This window comes from Haliaeetus leucocephalus, unplaced genomic scaffold (assembly GCF_000737465.1).
Source record: "Haliaeetus leucocephalus isolate CR32 unplaced genomic scaffold, Haliaeetus_leucocephalus-4.0 Scaffold228, whole genome shotgun sequence".
Classification (NCBI taxonomy): domain Eukaryota; kingdom Metazoa; phylum Chordata; class Aves; order Accipitriformes; family Accipitridae; genus Haliaeetus; species Haliaeetus leucocephalus.
In genome coordinates this window covers 21,651,937-21,671,051 of record NW_010972664.1, presented here as the reverse complement: position 1 = coordinate 21,671,051, position 19,115 = coordinate 21,651,937, and the positions used below count along the sequence as shown (strand labels likewise).

At 48.1% G+C, this 19,115-nt stretch overlaps 1 protein-coding gene across 2 annotated transcripts in view; it reads right to left on the bottom strand.

The window, feature by feature from the left end:
- GTF2E1 (general transcription factor IIE, polypeptide 1, alpha 56kDa) overlaps positions 1 to 19,115 on the bottom strand; it is a 76,822-nt gene that overhangs the window by 9,206 nt on the left and 48,501 nt on the right. Inside the window, exons 4-12 of one of the 2 annotated variants that reach the window (XM_010567471.1) lie at positions 18,524 to 18,771; positions 14,042 to 14,655; positions 12,505 to 12,552; positions 11,739 to 11,806; positions 5,352 to 5,465; positions 3,042 to 3,124; positions 1,306 to 1,435; positions 930 to 1,056; positions 460 to 583 (exon numbers count right to left, since the gene is read on the bottom strand). In XM_010567471.1, coding sequence (XP_010565773.1) covers positions 14,225 to 14,655; positions 18,524 to 18,771 — 679 coding nt within the window. In that variant the 3' untranslated portion in view covers positions 460 to 583; positions 930 to 1,056; positions 1,306 to 1,435; ... (3 more) ...; positions 12,505 to 12,552; positions 14,042 to 14,224. Of the gene's footprint in view, positions 1 to 459; positions 584 to 929; positions 1,057 to 1,305; positions 1,436 to 3,041; positions 3,125 to 5,351; positions 5,466 to 11,738; positions 11,807 to 12,504; positions 12,553 to 12,937; positions 14,656 to 18,523; positions 18,772 to 19,115 lie in introns of those variants that run through there. The other variant, XM_010567470.1, reaches the window with a different exon arrangement.

Below are 19,115 nucleotides of genomic sequence, written 5' to 3'. Positions count from 1 at the left end.
AAATACCTGGTTATGCAAGGCGGTTGGGAGCAGGTGAAAGGTGGGGAATGGAGCTCAAGATTGCAGTAGCAAGTCTGTGGATCAAAACTCCAGGAGCTGTCAGGCACAGATGTTGCTTGGGGGTGTTACAGCCAGGCCCTGGGCTCCTTCTAGCTCCAGCCCTTTTCTTCAGGAGGCTGTACAGGAGGCATCCAGGCACAGTAATGCATCCTTCCCTGCAGAGCCACCACAGCTTTTTCTCAGTGCTGGCGTGTATTCAAGCCTCCCTCCTGTGCCAGGGTAAGCTGCTTCTCTTATAAGCAGCCACCACCCTTCCTCCGGCATCTCCCAGAGAGCTGAGGATGGACTGGTAGCCCCAGCTTTCTCGTTGAACCCTCTCTCTGGCTGGACTGTGTCTGGCAGCTGTGGCCCCATGTGGAGCTACCCAAACCACGGCATCGCTTTAACTCTCTTTCTCACCTGGTTGCAGGAGGATGACGTGACCCCCTTGCACCAGCCAGCTGGGGACCTCCCCAACACCACGTCCAGAGAAGAGAGAAGGCTACAGACACACTGGAGAAGAAAGAGCAGAGAGCACTTCTCCCTGCAAGGCAAGATCGGAAATCCAGCACCGACAGCCATGGCACAAGTCAGGCCAACACAGAGTGAAAGGAGGCTTTGGTATCTCGGTGACAGGCTGACAGCATTACAGCAGACCACCACTACTTATCCTCCCTTCCTTCACGGCTCATAGCAAAGTGGGCTGGTCCCATCTATCTGTGCAGGTTTTCCAGTATATTGACCAGGAATCCCTCTGCCAACCCTGTTCCCCAGCTGTGTCACCTGGTGCCTTTGCTTCATTTCCAGTGGATCATTGCTGAATAGAGAGCTGACCCCCCCATCTCCCCTCCTGCAGAGAGGCTCAAGGTTGCCCCACTCTCCTCCCCCACCTCGTTCCAGCCATTTGGGCAAGGAGAGCTGTGCGGTGTCCTCCACCTCCATGCAGGAAGCCCCTGCCGCTGATCTCTCCATCATATATGAGCTCACATGTGTCAGAGTCTTGGCGAAGAAATTCACCTGGGATCAAAGCACAAACGAAGTCCCAGTGTCCCTTGTCACCTTTCTTGAGCTTCCCCACCATACCAGCTAGTAGCTCCCCAGTAAAACATTGCTTTAATGTAATTTCCCAATTGTTAGCGACAATTTCCCGAAGGATTAGAAACTGGGGAAAGCTTTAGTGGAATGCAAAGAAGTTAAGAGGAGGAAAAGAACCAACACCATCCTCAAGGAAAAGCTCAAGGAAAAATGAGAGAGCAAACATGTTACCATGCATCAGCCGGAGCAGAGTAGCTGTCCATCTGCCTGCCACTACCCTCCGTAGGAAAGCAGGTATCTCAGCAAAGCTGCAAGCCCCGATGGAAAAATTGTACCAGAACCTGCGTTACCGTGAGTTTGTCTGGGGAAAAAAGCACAGTTACACAGAGGTGTTGGTGCTCGGTTCATGCGAGGTGCCTTCCTACCCAAGGCGGGTTGTTTGTGTGCCTGAGCCTCTAGTGCTTTTAATGTGAGCTCCAGAGCCATTTCACAACCCACATCAGCTGCAGCAACTCTGGCTGCTGCCCCTGTTCTCCTTGTTAACGAGCTTGTCTCTCTGCGGGAAATACTCCTTAACACAGATCTCTCTGCACCCCATCCCTCCTCCCGCCCCTGACTCCCACTCGCTGGAGACAGGATGGGATCCAACGGTGCTCTGCCAAGTTACAGGGGCTGCCTGACAGCCACAATGAGGGAGCACTTTATATTTCAGAGCTGTGCGCAATGATTGCCTAATTAATCCCCATCCCCCACCCCTACATCCAGTACAGCGTGAGGATGTCTTGATTTTCTCGTTCTCCCAACGTGGGATCCCACAGCATGGCAAACTTCAGCGATTCGCTCCCAGTCAGTGTGAGAAGGGACCTGGGGAGAGGAAGCTGATGCTGAGGCCCCCACCAAAGTAAAATACAAGGGAATAAAGAAGTCATCTCATGGGCAGGACTCCTTCTCGCCAGCATCCCTCTCCACCTTGCTGTGCTCGGGGGACAATTAAATTACACTGCCGCTTCCCTTTCATTGTGATCCGATTTACGGGGGAATTAATGGGGGCAGAGGAAGAGGCCACCTTTTCTTTTCCCGGCCTGCGTGAAGCCAAAGCCAGGGCAACTGACAACTATAAGCCTTCCTGAAAAACGCAATGCTTGCCAGGATATCTTTATTAGAGAGGAGAAGGGGGGAGAGGGGAAAGGGCTGCTGTAGGAATGAAAGGCAGATACAGGTGTCAGCCTTGCTTACAGCAGGGATTTTGCACCGGTGCAGCTAAACCCTTCGGTTCAAATTCCCCCGTGGAGCAGCCTGCAGCAGCCCTCTCCCCCGCTGACAGTGCCAACCCAATGGGTGACCAAGTGTGCCACAGTGCTTGTCACCCAAGCAGGACAGCAGGTTGCTGGACACTCTCATGGGGACACCCGTACTTGAAAATATAGTAAAATCCCAGCTTCTCATGGGTCATTTGTCCAGGCTGTGGGTTTGCTGTGCTGCAGATGGGGATATGAGACCATTTCAAGTCCAGGGTTGTGTTATGGCTTGGACACCCTACTCTGCAAGCCCAGCCATCGCTGCTATTACCAGCTGTGGTCCAGAGCACTTTGGCAAATTTTGCACAGCATGGAACCACAGCGATTAAACCATGGGGGCAGCGAGCTCTGTGCAGGATGCACATAAGGATGCTTTGTGAAACAATTCTCTGTGTAAAGCCAGATGGATTCCAAAGGCATCTGGTCTAATGGCACCCCTGCTACTCCAGAGCAACCCGTGTCTCTCTGTGCCACGCTGCCTCATGCCCTGGGAGCAGTGCGTGGTGGCACTGGGACAGGTCTGTAACAGGGAACTGGGGAATGCAGGAGCTGGTGGGAACAAGAGGAACAGGGAAGAAATGCTCCCAGGTCCACGCTCCCCCTCCGCAGAGCCCCCGTGGCACCTTTGCTCTCTGTTATATTCCATGTTACCAAGGTTTTTCTGCTCACCTGAGTAGCCCAGCTTTTTGATGATCTCCAGGATCTTGGAGAGCAGAAAGTTGATTGCACATATCCATCTTCCAGTGTCCAGACTGAGGAAAGAGAGAGGAGACGTGATGTCCCTGGGAAGCCATCGCTCAGGTAGTTGCACTGCCTACATCCTTAAATTTACATGTCCAGTGCCTCCAGTGCTGGAATGGCATGGTAATATTTTTTGTACCTAATCCTCTTTGAAAGTTCACATATATTCAAACTGTTAAGATGTGCTTGAATCCCTCAGCTCACGTTAACTCCCTTCTGTGTGTGGGGTAGTCTCTCTAGATGGCAGATCACGTAACAGATGAACAACTTCATTGTCATTTCTCTCCAGAGCTGGGGAAGAGCAACCCAGGTCAACGGAGAGTTTCTGAAGAAACTTCCTGCATGTGGACTTCTCCCTGACACCCAGGCAGTGGAGGTGGTGGCACAGCCAAGGACCAAAGAAAAGGGCTCATTTCCCTGCTGGGGCTCTGGGGATAAAAACAGTACGGAGCAAAAGTAGTGGGTCAAAACCCTACTTTGGAATCTGGAGACTCCTGGGCAGGAAGAAGATGGTTCCAGAAGTCAAAGCAGGTATATCACCCACCTACAAAATTGAGAGATGGTTAGAAAAGCCCAAACAGTAGCCTGGGCGAGGAGGAAGATGACACTAAGCACCTGCCTGTATTATGTACCTTTGCACATGCCAACTATCATAGCTGTACAAAGGCGAACCTGCTTCTCAGGAGCACAAACAGAAGGAAATGACGATTCTTAATTTCAGAAATAAAATGACAAAAGGAGGCAAGTTAGTAACGAGTTAAGAGTTACTTGCATTCAAAAGAAGCCAAGGACCTAAAATTGCACAGTGAGTGTAATGGTGGGACTGTGTGTGTTACAACCTAATGAGGAGATGGCAAAGCCTGCATGTATGTGATGAATGAATTAGCTGTTAATTCTTAATTTCCATGCCTATCTCCTTCCATCCTGTTTTCACCTGGGGCTGCCTCTTGAGCAGGCATGGAACTGCTACAGCCTTGTCAGTGGGACCAGTGGGCTGAGTTAGCTCAGGGGTCTGAGAACAGACGCTCTTTTAAGGCAGGTTTATTATCCAAATAATACCCTGCTGCTTTGTTTTAATTACTGTTGCTTGAATTATGACATTAGGTCCCACTGGCAGGGTCAGCTTTGCTGTGCTGTCGCTGTCTCCCATGGTCCCACAGCAGCTACCCATTGCGGCTCCTTGCAGACCTGATCTTGACCTTAATCTTGGCTACACCGCATTGACCTGGCCTTTCCCCACTGCCAATACAGCGGCAGCAGCGAGCACAGCATGGTTCTGTCTAAAAGGTAAGGAGGGATCGGTACTCCTAGTAATACTCAAGCAATCTCTAATGACAATTTGGCACCTAATGCTTGTGTAACGCAACCAGAAGGTGTTAATGGTGTTTATTAATGAAGCATGACTTCTGCTGAGGTTTTATTTAGGTGGTGATGGCATGAGGATGGTGGGAGACAGATGTCCTAGCCAGTGACCCTCCGAAAGCAAGGAGAAGTGTGCTAGGAAGGGGAGAAGGAGCTGAAGAAACTAATGTCACTGACTTCAAAGGTGAAAGATTCTCTTTATACTCTGAAAGTGACTGAATAAAATGACTGGCATCATTACTTAGCTAAATAGGATTTTCTACTTGTGTGGGATTATTTTAAACGTCAATTTGATTAGCCCGATTGCTGCTGATTTGTCCCAAAGAAGTGCATTACATTAATTTAAGCCTTATATTGAGAAAATACTTTGAATTATGATACCATTTATTAACATGATTTGCTTTCTCCCAACAGATGTGTTAGCTTTGCCCACAGCGCTTGAAGCTTAGTTTTTAGAGTCGAGTTCACAGTGTTAGTTTCAGCTGTGGAAAGAGCTGCCCTCTCCGTGAACATTTGCAAGCCACCCAGTCATGAAGGAACTCCAACCATCCCATCCACTTAGTAAAAGAGAAAGCAGATGATCCCTCGTACCCAGCTGTACTACAGTCACCTGAGGTGCAGGGCTAGTTCATGCATTCTGGATAAACCCCTGAAATGATGAAAAGCACTGCTTTTCCTAATGTTTTTAAGGAGAAGGAGTTCCCAGGAGGGGAAGGAGGAGGAAAGCTTACTGCATCCTTGCTGAAAGCACCACCAAAGGTGAGATCCTATGGCCCAGGAACGTAGCCAGCATTAAAACCCACTGCACTAAAGTATATGATTAATAATATGTTGTTCCACCTCCACTTCCCAGTTGCAAACAGTGTTTTTACTCACCGAAACCTTCCTGGTGAGCTCCCATCCACGCTTAGCCACCCACGGCACCAGGACAGAGATCACCCCTCATCTTCAGCCACACATTTTGGAGCCTTCCTTCTGACAAAAGGGCACCTAAAGACCCAAATAAGCATTTTAAGGACACCCTTGCAAGATTTTATGCAGGTCATATCAACATCTGATCAAAGCATCTCTTAGGATGCTGCTGTAGCTGCAGCTCTTTGCTCATATGCCTCGTGCGTGGGGCCCAGCGCTGGAGATAGTCAAGCACTGCAGCAAGTACACATAATGAAATGAAAAAACAGAGTGACTTCCTCAGGCTAGAAGCAACTCGAGAAGGAGCACCCTGTTGAGTCCATCTGGAATTGCTGAAGGGCATACTGGGGAAATTTCAGGACTGGCGTTGGCACCAACAGGGCAAACCCAGGTTATTAAATCCCACGGCCGGCTACAAGCGACCGCAGCCCTTGCTCCTTTGGCTGCCTCTTACAGCCCAGACGCGCTGGGAGCACTCCCTCGTATCGTTAGCTTCTCAGTCCTGCCAGGTGAGGGAAATGTTTCCAAGATTTCATTTAATACCTGTATTTAATCCATTAGCTCTCCCTGCAGACCTCCTGAAGGCTGGGCTGTGACTAAGGAGGAGATAAGTGCCCTGTTTATTGCTCTCCTGATACTTCTCCACTTTCCTCTCCACTTCCACGGGCAGTTTTCACCCCGCAGTTGTTCAGTGCCTCAGAAATACGTATGGGACCCCTCTGCCCTGTCCCCTCGGGACGGGCTGAAGAGGAGAGACCCCCTCCCAGCTCCAGCAATACAGCTCTCACTCTCCTGTGCCTGCACCAGAGTAAGATGCTCCACTTGTCGAAGGGAGGGAAGCTTCGCAGGCAGTGCTGCTGGGCGGTAAAGGGAGCAGAGCCGGGAGCAAAACCCTTGCTCCAAGCATCCATACCTCCAAGCGGACATCCATATCATCAGGAGTAGCCAGCAGGGATTCACTGAAGAGAAGTCATGCTGGACCAACTTGATAACACTCTGTGAAGGAGGGACTGGTCTGGTAGGTGAGGGGACAATAGTGGATATTGTCTACCTGGACTTCAGGAAGGGCTTTGACACTGTCTCCCATAAGATCCTCATATTGAAGCTGATGAAGTACAGGCTGGATGAGCAGACAGTGAGGTGGACTGAAAACCGGCTGAAGGGCCAGGCCCAGAGGGTGGTTTTCAGTAGCACAAAGTCTAGTAGGAGGCCAGTAACTAGCAGCGTACCCCAGGGGTCAATTCTCGGTCCAGTCTTTTTTAACATCTTCATTAGTGATCTGGATGATGGGTCAGAGTGTGCCCTCAGGACGTTTGCTGACAACACCAAACTGGGAGGAGCGGCTGGTACACCACAGAGTTGTGCTGCCATCCAGAGAGACCTTGACAGCTTGGAGAAATGAGCTGACAGGAACCTCGTGCAGTTCAGCAAGGACAAGTGAAGTCCTGCACCTGGGGAGGAACAACCCCATACACCAATATATGCTGGGGGCCACCCAGCTGGAAAGCAGCTTGGCAAGAAAGGATCTGAGGTGTCCTGGTGGACACCAAGTTGAACATGAGCCAGCAATGTGCCCTTGCCACAAGGAAGGCTAGTGGTATCCTGGGCTGCGTTAGGTAAAGTATTGCCAGCAGGTCAAGGGAGGTGATCTTTCCCCTTTAGTCAGCACTGGAAGCCACACCTGGAGTCCTGCATCCAGTTCTGGGCTCCCCAGTACAAAAGAGAGATGGACATACTGGAGAGAGTCCCACAAAGGGCTACAAAGATGATGAAGGGACTGGAGCATCTCTCCTATGAGGAGAGGCTGAAAGAGCTGGGGCTGTTCAGCCTGGAGCAGAGAAGGCTCAGGGCAGGATCTTATTAATGTATATAAATACCTGAAGGGAGGGTGTGAAAAGGATGGAGCCAGGCTGTTCTCCAGTGACGGGAATAGAGGCAACGGGCACAAACTGGAACACAGAAGGCTCCATCTGACCCTCATCTCCTCTTCATTGGTTTTGACCACCCAAACAAATGTGCTTCCACACACAGTATTCATTTGGCTCATTTTCGGTATATTAATGGCTTGACTCACACCTTTCCCCGGGGTAGACTCCATTAACATGTGAATTAGCAATCCCACAAGGAGCTCATTAGTACAGTGCCAAACCAGAGGTCTTTAGTTCATGCTAGCACCTGGTCCATTGGTGCACCAAAGATGCTAGTGCTTGCTGCATGAGAAGCAAAAAATGCAAAGAGTTAAAAAAACCCCACACCAACATTGAAAGGGCTGAACATGTGGTGTTTTGACACCTGTCCAACTGGAAGAATCCATGTCTGCTGTCTATGGAGATAAGCTCTTTTATTCCGGACTTCAGACAGGCTGCAATGATGTCACTGTCTAGATAACAAAATCGTCAACTATTATTTGCTGCTCTTGGCAGTAGCTCCTACCTAAACCATACAAAATTCCTTATTTGTTAACATTCCCAAAGGGAGACATGTCTCAGGAGGGCTGGGCAGCCTCCTACATGACTTTAGGTGCTTGTTTCTCATACACAAGACGTAACAGCACACTCAGATGAAACGTTCAAAGAAAGAGGTACTTTTTAATGTGATACCGAACTCATTTGTGCAACTTGTTGCTGCAAGGTACTCTTGCACCAAACCTTCCAGCACGGTGAAAGTAGGAGTCAGATCATTCAAATGGACCTGCAGGCTCCTGCTGAAGTTGATTGCTAATTTGGGACCGTCATGATGCCGTTGTATAACTTCCAAGATGTTGGCACACTCAGAGAATATTACCCTTCCAAATGGGCTCTGAGGCAAGGGAATACACCAGGGCAAATGCACCATGAGCCAAGTCCCTCTTCAGCATATTGTACTTTTTTTCCTCTTGGATATGGCACCCATGTGGCCTGGGAGAGTATGCAAAAGTGAAATTTCTCTCAAGATGCGTCATTTTCTGAAGACCATGTTTCCCTCTAACCCCATTTCCCTCTACTCTTCCCTGTTGTAATAGGGATAGTTTTAATCTCCTGACATCACCATAAAGGCTGAGAGAAGTTGAAAGCACTTCTTCTTGGAAGAAAGCGTTGTATGGCAAAGGAAGAATAATTGTGACAGCGCAGGGAGAGCAGATATGTCTCCCTAAAAAGATTTTACAGCCTCATTTGCATTCCAAAAAAAAAAGAGGTTTGGTGGGTTTTTTTTGCTAGAAGCAGCAGGGAAACATGAGAAATTCAGCATCTCAGAATATTCCCAAGGGAAAAAAAGAACAAGGGTTAAAAAAAGATCAAATCCAGTCCTACCAAATCATATCTAGTTCAAGCAACAAAGATTGCATGTAAGGGAGTGACTAGCCTGGGGCTGATGCCAATTCCCTCCCCACTGTAGGAGATTAGGCATTGCCCCCAAGCCCAGCCAAAGCCTCACTTCTGGAGAAGGCATAGACCTACCATTCATTAAACCTCTCTGCCAGGACATGGTACAGCCCGAGGCAGTCATGGCCAAGACCTGCATGGTGGACTTCAGCATGACAGTGCCACATGCCCCAAGAGTAGATGGCGCACAAGCCAGAGCTACTTGGGGATGGTGAAGGGACTGAAACTTCATTTTAAATTGACACGTGTGTGATCCCAGAGGGGTTGAGTTTATGAGAGCCCATTAGCACTGAGTGGGAGAAGAACAGCCAGCATGTTTGCAAAGAGCAGGTATGGATAATCTGACCAAGATGACCCAACCTATCATTCCCCTATCACATGGCACAGGGCTGGTTCAGACACTGCAACCTAAGTGTGCCCCGGTCAGCTGGTAGCAACCATTAAATGGTGTCTGGTATACCTGTCCCCCCATAATGTATATTAAGAGGACATATGAAATGCACGGACTCTGCTAATAGTGCCTGGCAAAATGGGCACTGGATCAGGCAGATTTCCATTGTCAGAAGTGCAGAAAAAAGATGTTTAAGACTAGGAAGATCCCTTTACCAGGTGGAACTGAGCCAGGCTTCTCAGCTCTACGCACAATTTTAGCTCACTGCAAAATTACCACTGCTCACCCTCCTTCTTCCAGCAAGTAATGGGATGGCAGAGGCTGGCGATATGGATTCCAGGTGAAAAATAAGCAGAAGCAGAATGTCAGGACTTTAATCACATCTATATGAGATGTGATTTTTCCTCCTAGTCAGACGTACCTGTTTTTGTACACAGACATTAATGCTTGTGGAACAATATTTGATCAGCCTTAATTTTCAGGCTGGATCCCTGCCTGTTTCTCCAGCTGAGCAGCCCAAGGTTTCCTCCTGCTGCTGTGGCCAGCTCTCGGCAGGATTTGCGCATTTGTCGCTGTGTGCAGCCGGGATAAAGCACATGCAGGGTCTCTAACGCACTGCAGTGGAGCCGAGTCGCTTCCGATGCGGCTGGCTCAGCCTCCTCTCTGCCATCCCTGGCTGGTTCATTAGCATCAAACTGTTCAAAGGGATGGAAATTAAATTATATTTAGGTCAGAGACATATTTTAAGCAAAAAAACCTATTATATTTAAAGCATCTTGTTCAGAGACTCTCTGTCTGCTGCTTCCAGGACAGTTGCACAAATACTCACTGTCCTTAATACATTTTTTTAATGATACAGCAGGCGCTTCCAAAATCTGATTTTTGTTTAAACATAAATTAGGTTCATTCTCTCTCTCAATCTAATTAATGCTGGTGAATAAGAAACCACCTTCTGGCTGCTCATTTAGGTATCCCAAACAGAAAAAAGCCCAGATTTCCCTGGATAACTTTGAAAGAGAGAGAAAATAGCTCTGCCACAGTGACGGGGTTGTAGTCCCGGACAGCCCGGCGCTGCCAGTGCTCTGCTCTCTGCTAGGAGGGAGCACGCAGGCAGGCAGGCAGGCAGGCAGCTTTCCAGGAGCACCAGCAGTCAGACATTGCTTCCCACACTTTAGGCTGCCATTCCTTTTAGGCAGTGGCCTCTCCATGACTCTCTACAATCAAATCTTAAACAGCTTCAAGCATCTGGCTACGCCTCCTATCAAGACTGTATGACTGATGATCTCCTTGGACTTTATAAATATTGATCATTAAACTGGAAGCAGCTCAGCAAAAACTACTCTTCAGCCCCAGCTCCTGTCCTCCTGGAGGAGAAGCTGTTTTGACTCACAGTCAATACACTTTAAACTGGAATGTATCATGATGCTTAGGGATCCTTGGCTGTCCATGCTTAGATCAATATTCCAAAGCCTCCTGTGAACAAGCCAGGGACACGGTTACCTTGCCCAGGGCTTCCAGTGGGATAAGGCAATACCAGTCCTAGAACAGCCCAGAGAAATTTCTTGCAGAATTGCATGACACCTCCCTCCTCCAAGGGACCGAGCCCACAGCTTCACTTGTTTATGCCGACACATACCAGAGCAGAAGAACGGAGCTGCTGCTGCTTCTCCTCCACAGCCCACCCAGGAAAACATACCGGACAGCCTGCCGGCTTGCCCTGCTGCTGACATGTCCTTCCACCTGCTCATAAACTTTCCATTTCCATGAAGGCTTTGTCTTGCATTCGATTCCTGAGACAATTTTCTCTCTCCTGCCATGGGGGCACAGCAGGAGACAGAGACCCAAGCACAGCTGGCTGCTTCTCCCCCTCAGGCCCTGTCAAACTTCTCCACAGCATGCCCCGGCACTGCAGGCATCACCAAGGCAGGGCTCCTTAGATGTCTCAGGGAGGAGGTGATGCTATTTTTCCGCCCTTCCTCCAGGGGATCTTCAAATCCCTCGATTCTCACAGAGCAACAGTCTGTTTAATCTGAGTCTGTTTGAAGGAGGCAGCAACACAGGAAAAGAAGAGTTGGATGGAAGAAGCCCATTTTTGGGAGCTTAGTAGAAAAGATTAAAACATTCCTGTTTTCCAGCATTGATAGTGATCTTCCCCTCCACCAGCAGCTTCACTGATCTGCTCTGGCCTGCTCTGTGCTGGGCCAGGGAGGACATCACTCTCCTGTGGTTTCCCTGACCCGCAATGGGAGCAGGGACAGAGGCAGCTCTCGCCCAGTTGGAAGAGGCACCTGGCGCCTCTGACCTTTGGGAAGAGGAGCGTGAGCAGCTTGAGAAATGCATTTTTCTTTCCAGCCTGAGCTGCAGCATCCTGCCCTCAAGCGCACTCATCAGATAAAGCGCACTTTAGGCTGAAAGCAGACACAGAAACTGGTTTGAATGGGGTTAGACAGAGCGTTCACCCAGGAAGGCTTCAGTGCTCGACCATGCTCACGGTATTATTGAGTTAGCGTTAATGCAGCACATGTGGTCCAGCAGCCAGAGGAAATGGCTGGGGCCTTCCTCAGAATTGACGGCTTTATCCCTTACATTAGCACCAACCTGCTGGCAGTGGCTGGCTTTGCTTGCAGCAGTGGCCGTTCTTCCTCTTCTGGCATGCGTGCAGAGCCCTGCTTCAATTGCAGAAAAAAAAAAAAAAAAGACATTACTGATTGTACGTGCTCCTGTTCATTCAAGCCGTGCTTGTCACGACAGGGCAGTAGCAGCGTATCGTTGTTCTTTGACAACAGCCCTAACTGGCTGGAACAGAGCAGAACAGCCATCCTTTCCGAGAGCCAGAAGCTGTTAGAGAGGGCAGGAAACAATGACGGCATCTGCTCGTGTATCTTGACCTCATCAGTCCTCCTGAGGGCTGTGTGTAGTGGATGAGAGACGGAAGGCATGCCCTACCAACCACCACACCGATTCCCTCATTTGCAGGACATGCCTTACTGAATGACAAAAATTACAACCGCCATACAAACCACAATTAAATGTGTTTATTAAGTAAAACCACTACTTTATAGATGATCATGCTGGATATAGATGCAGTATCAGTGCTCTTATAGTAAAACCCAGTATTTCTTCACTTAAGCTTTAATAAACCTACAGTTTGCTTTTGCAGACTAAAAACTCAGTATAAACTACTGGTGAGTTACGAGCATGAGTAGTTGTACTGTATTCAGGATTAGTTCTCAGTTTCTGTCTTTGGCTACTTGTAAATCTACCTGCTCTTCTCCAGTGTTAACCTTGAATTCAACCAGATTACATCTAGACAAAGTTGGTACAGCACTTTTTTTCTGTTAGCTGATCACCGAGTCTGACTTACCCGCTCTGTGGCTTGATATCTAGAAGCTTGATACCAGATCTTGGAAGTCTGTCAACACAAGAGTACCATTTTAACTAGCAATACAGTATCTGTGAGACCTCCACCATCTGCCTACGCTTTCCTTGAGGAAGGAGGAAAGGAATGGAAGTACTGATCAAAAAGGGCCTCCCACAGCACCAGTGTAATGAAACATCCCTCCTGGAAGTGCAGGAGATTCCAGGAGGCATTCAGGGAAGCTCTGGTGAGAAGAAACAATGTGCAGTGGGATTTCAAATAGTCCTTCCCTCAAAGGAGAGCCTCAAATTGTTTTTTTTTCTTGAATCGAGTAAATCAAAATGATAAGCAAATAACACTCCCAACTATGCACATGACAAATTGGAAGATGACAAAGGGGAGAAGTTTCTGTTTATTTATTCCTCTTTAAAATGACGTAAAAGCAAATTTAAAACACTATTTTAAAAAAGAGGGGATTCAAAATATCAAGAGGCTGAAAATAAAACCGCAAAGGAGGCATTACAAGGTTAGCCGAACATAGAAAGCATAGTTAGTATAAAACAGATTTACAGTCTCAGTGAACAGCAAATTCATGCTGCCCATGCAAATGGAACAGCATGTAATACTGCCCCTACCCTCTGGAACACAAAATTCTTTTATTATTTTGTTTTATTGTAGTACTGGATAGGAAAACACAACAACTTTAAAAAACAACATTTTCAATTGGAAGAGAAAAAACATTAAAAATATGAAATTGCTCTGTAGGCACTGATAAATGTTTTTCTATGGTAGAAGAGTGTGCCAAAGCAGAATTCAAAATTGCATAATTCCTCTTAAAATGATACAGCCCTGGTGTGACTGCAAATAAAACCTACCTAAGCTATTTCTCTGGAACTGCCTGAATGCAGCCCTGCCCACTATGAACAGTCTGCAACACTGGTTTGGACAGGGCTAGGTGGAAGCAACAGGCAGCAATACTGGAAAATGGAGGTATCTCCTGGTAAGTCAGAGCGCTCTGAGAGCTCAGCTCCATGGAGGGCTTTCATTACACTGACAAAGAGTGACTGTGTATGCTTGCCAAGGCTTTCACTCTCTGTGTTTCAAGTTACACCTGATCTTGAGGTGCTGAGACCTAGCAAGGAGTGAATGGGAGCAAGAAAAGGTTGCTGCCTACAGGCCCGCTTAGAAATAGCCACTCCAGTGGTCAGTGGCTGCTGGCAGGAGGTCAGCTACAAGCCCTGCCTAAGTTTGCCATCAGCAGATGAGTGCTTCCCTCTCCTCTCCCCTCACTGAGCACTGGCAGCTGTAATGTTACTTACGCCCTCCTCTGCAGAGCACTCTGATCAGACTATGGAGCCCTTATGTCCTCTGAGGGCAGGGATGTGGACTTCACTAGGATCTGCAACAAAAACCAACTCAAAGCAATCAGGGGGAGGCAGCTGCTAGGGCCCTGGAGAAAGTTAAAGCAGTGCCTGTGCAGGGCACCCTGAAGCAGATTTTTACCTTGCAAGCTTACTCACTTCTGAGACATGTCCTCCCCTACCTGTCTTGGCACATGCAGCCTTCCTGCTCCCCCGCTCTGGTGAGCAAAATGCCTGAGATTAGCAGTCCCAATGCCCAGTGTCCCTGCGCACAGGGGAGGAAAGATGCGCTTCAGTCTTCTGTTTTACTAGGGAGTCTCTGGCTTAAAAAGTCACTTTTTAAAAAATGCCGTGGCAGGAAGCAGTTAATCAAACATGTCCTCAAACATGCGTTGCCCCATGGCTATGTAAACCTCTTTTTCCTCCGGTGTCATCTGGGCCACCAGCTCGGGGCGCTGGCTCACTTGGCTGTACGAGTGTGGACGCCCAGCCACTGTGACAGTGGGGTCTTCTGCCACCACCTCAAACTCTTCATCCTCCTCCTCGTCCTCCAGCCTGTACGTTGAGGTGGCCGTGGCAGGAGGGCGGGGAGGGGATTCCTCCTCCGATTCGCTTGTCTCACTCTCGGAGTCACTAGCGTTGGCACCGGAGAGAGGAGCGGCACCTCCGATGGTGACTGTTGAAGCAGAAGGTGTCTTCTTCTCGTGGATAAGCAGGGCACGCATCACCTCCTCATTATCATCCAGAGCTGCCCGGCCCTCCTCACGGTCCTGGAAGGCATCCAGATCCCGGCCACCTGAAAAGAGACACAAGGGAATGATCGTTTCCTCACAAAGAGCTGGGTGACAGCCCTGAAGGATTTCTGAACCTGTATTAATTACTGCTGCTGAGCATGCTTGGCCAAGTCACACCCGTTCTCTATACCAGCTCCTCTTCTCCTTTGAAAGACAGAGATAGTTATGGTTTTTTCTCATAACAGCAGAGCAAATATTGACATTTCCTAGGAGCTGGGAAGCCTGGAGTCACTGTGGCTCCCAGCTAGGAGCCTCGGCCAGGAGCACATCGCAAGAGAAGACAACAAATGCATGATGGGCAGGCACCTGGAAAAGACCTCCCCAGGGGGGTGTCCAACTCAGGCACCCCTCAGCTGGGCCGATGCACTTTCCTTACTGTGGAGCAGAAAGCAGTCCTTGGGACCTAAATCTGGGCTTCCAGATACCCAGGCTATGCACCTAGTGATGACACTTGTCTGAGACACAGCGAGTAGCTCGGTACTGTTTCACAGATAAACAAGCACAGGCTGTTTCCTTTTTGTCCCTTTCTTTCCAGGTTGGATGACCACAGCCTCGAGGACTTGCCGTGATGACCAAGAGCACAGGCGTTGCCAGCACAGACCATAAATACAGACCCAAAACCAGGCCCTGCCCTGCCGAGCTCCCCGTATAAGGATTAAGATGGGGAAGCAGATGAATCCTGGCACACAGCCGAGTATTCGGAAACCATAAAACAACATTCAAAGTAGCCGTGTCTGGTAAACTCCCTGGACCTCTTATTTGAAGGAGACTGCAGTTTTGCAGCTGACAGACACACAGCCTGTGCTCCTCTTTCAGTAAGTTTGGCTGTACAATAACTAGGAGGGTTTGACGTGACTTGGGTAGGCAGGGCATCTGCAGTTCAAGGATTCAGAAGGTAAAATTCTGTTGAAATACTGGCATTCTGCAGAAAACTTCTCCTAATCCTACATTTGGTGAGAGGACTGTCACTCCACCCAGCACCAATAAACCTACAGGCAGTAGGGAAAAAAAAAAAAGAAAAAACACCCAGAACAAAAAATGAAATACAGAGAACCTTATGTAAAAACAAGGCCTAAAAAGTAGGACAGACTCCCTGTGGCAAACTTTCTTGCACCTAAAGACGCTGCCTACGAACAACTGCTGGAGCTTAGGTGACAGCATTCTGCCTTCATACATTAAAGCCACTTGTCTGCTTCTCCCAGGCCTGGAACCTCATGGTTTCAGCAGCACATCCAGGCAGTTGGGGCCCAAGCCTTTCCCCCAGGGTCAAAAATACACTGGTTACTTTTTTCAACTTGAGATGAAAAAAATGCTGAGAAACAGGTGAACTAAGGAAGTAAGTTCTGCATTTGGCGCTAAAAGCCAGGGGAGTTTGTGGTCACTCCTTTCCTATGGTAAAATAAAGGCCAAAAGACCCACCCCTAACTTTATTAGACTCATGTTTTTATTGTAAATGAAGTTGTAATGGGTGATGGCTGCAACTACTATTATTAATGCACTGGCAAAATTCTTGAAAGAAAGGAAGAATGAAGGCGTTGTGTTGGCAGCCTTATGCTCAGCTTGTTGCTTGTGACTGTAGAGCATAAGAGGCTACTGGAGAGCATTTCTGTGAGATAATATCATAGCTCATCACACTGAGAACTGTGAAGCGACCACAGCCTGTGGTAGCTCCACAAAGTCTGACTTTGTGGCTCAGGAGCGGGGCTGTCTCTTGCTTGTGAGAACTGCTCCTGCCAGACCCAAGCAGTGAACCTCTCCTGTCAACAGTCCCAAGTTTCTTTCCTCCCTGTTTATGTCATCCAAGAGCTATAGAAACATGTTGCAGCATCCACTTCAGGTTATTTCCACAAGTCCCCTCTTTGATCTCCACTAGTGGTGGAGGTTAAGCTGTGATGCCATTGTGCTGTAAGCAGATATACTCCCCCTCAGTGGCATCTGAGAAACATTTATGCTATGTACACCAAAAGTCATCTCAAGGAGTCAATTTAAAACTACAGGTGAATGGAATGTCTAGCAGAAAAATGGGGTGAGAACTCACCATGGCTGGTGAGTAACACAACATCTGCTACAGCCTTATCGTGGTTTCAGCCCAGCTGGTAACAAAGCACCACGAAGCCGCACACTCATTCCTCCCCCCTGGCCCCAGTGGGATGAGGAGGAAAAAATATAAAGAAATGCTCATGGGTCGAGACAAGGACAGGGAGGGATTACTTACTGCTTATGGTCACGGGCAAAAGACAGACTCAACTTGGAGAAGAAATAAAATCAATTTGATTTACTACCAATCAAATCAAAACAAGGATACCGAGGAATAAAACCAAATCTTAAAACACCTTCCCTGCACCCCTCCCTTCTTCCCAGGCACAACTTCACTCCTGAATTCTCTACCTCCTCCTCTACAGCAGCATGGGGGGGCAGGGAATGGGGGTTGAGGTCAGTTCGTCACGCATTGTCTCTGCTGCTCCTTCCTCCTCAGGGGGAGGACTCCTCACTCGTCCCCTGTGCCAGCGTGGGGTCCTCCATGGGCTGCAGGTGGGCATCTGCTCCACCGCTCACCTCCACAGGTTGCAGGGGCATCCCCTCCTCTGGCACATCTCCTGCCCCTCCTTCTTCACTGGCCTTGCTGTCTGCATAGGTGTTTCTCTCACCTCCCACTTCCCAAACTCCACTGCAGGTTTCCATTCTTAAATACATTATCCCAGAGGTGCTACCACTATCACTGATGGGCTCGGCGTTGGCCAGAGGCAGGTCCAACTTGGAGCCGGGGAAGCTTCTAGCAGCTTCTCGCAGGAGCCACCTCTGCAGCCTCTCCCCTGCTACCAAAATCCCACCACACAAACCCAAAACAAGGCTGCAGGAGGAGGTTGTTTCAGTCACCTCACTTTGTTTAACCTATTTGGAAAAAGTTTTGGGATCTGTATGCTCGAAAGGTGTTACACACAAATGAGATCATTAGATATCTTCTGACTACTACTTCACACCCGTTTTCTTCACTTCTGCTATACCTCCATACTCCACTCCTCTCCTGAGCACTGCACTGATTCCAGGGTCTCATGCTTACACATGCAGTTCCCTTTTGCCATCTCTTCCTAGGGCACCAACAATTTCCTTCTATAATCCTCAAATGACTTGGAAGATTGCATCTATTGATTCACTCTTGTAAAAATCATAGAAGGTCTCTATTTTCTATTTGTAGTGTGTAAGCTTAAATGGCACACTTATCAAAGCAGAGTGTTTCTACTAGTGGTTACAAGATCTTCACTATTGTCTATAGACAGCCCGACCCCAACATGAATGAAAATAAAAGCAAAGATAATGAGAAACAAACAGAAAGCAGTAAAGACTCACCTGCCATGGTGACAGGCCTTCCTACTGTACTTCCAGAAGCTTTATTTCTGACATATTCTTCATATAAAACACATTTTGAAAAACAATTGGCAAGAAGGCAGCTGGGAGCACAAAAACACTGCTGGTAGATTTGGTAGGCTTCAGAGTGACTGAATGTTAACAAATGTTATTTTTCAGCAGTGACCTATTAGGTGGGCAGCTTTCTAGATGAGACTGAAAGACCTTTGTCCAAAACCAATAAACTCTCAAGGTGGAAGATGTAACAGATAATTAACATTTTAGAAGCACAAACTATTTTGTGGGTAACTCAGCTTTACTGACCTGGACTTCAATCCTGGATCTAATAAACTAGGATTTTTTTACATCTACCTACACACAGGTGCTTTGCATAGCAGAGGGGAGCAGAAAAAATCTGGAGTGTAGGGAGCAACAGTTGTACACACACAGGGGAACATATTTTTGACAGCACTCTAAGAGCATCACATAAGCAGAGCAGTACTTCTGCTCTGTCAATTTTCTTACCATCTTTGATTTCATCAGGGTCATAAGCCCCCTGCACCGTGCTCTCCCGTAGCCAAATTGGTCTCTCTCTGGCTGGCTTTCCTTCACCTGCAGACCGGTTAAGATCCTCCTGGTCCTCCATGCTGATGACAACGTTCTGGGTATACAAGTCCTCATATGATGGTCCTTTTGTAGTCCATGCTTCCCGATGGTGTCCACCTGCAATGCCAGCTGCTGTCCCTGAACCAGTACCAGCTGCACGCTCCTTGCTACATAAAAGTCAAAGAGATAAAAACACAAGCAGTCAGAACAAGCCCTTCCTCAGCCAGCATTGCAACACTTAAAACTATGATTAGTTATCTCCCACGATCTGCACTGAGAACTTGCATTCTGATCTCTAACATGTGGTGCCAGGAATTTCTACACCAGCTTGATAGTTTGGGGAACTTGGGGGGGTCTCTAATGGGAAACCCTACCTGAGGCCATGGCAACTTCCACAACAGATGCTGAAAAGAGAAGACAGCACTAAAGCTGCTGATGCACTCATGTAAGAACAAACATAAAATCTGAGAATACCCTGAAATAAAAATCACAGCAGAAAAACATAGTTGAA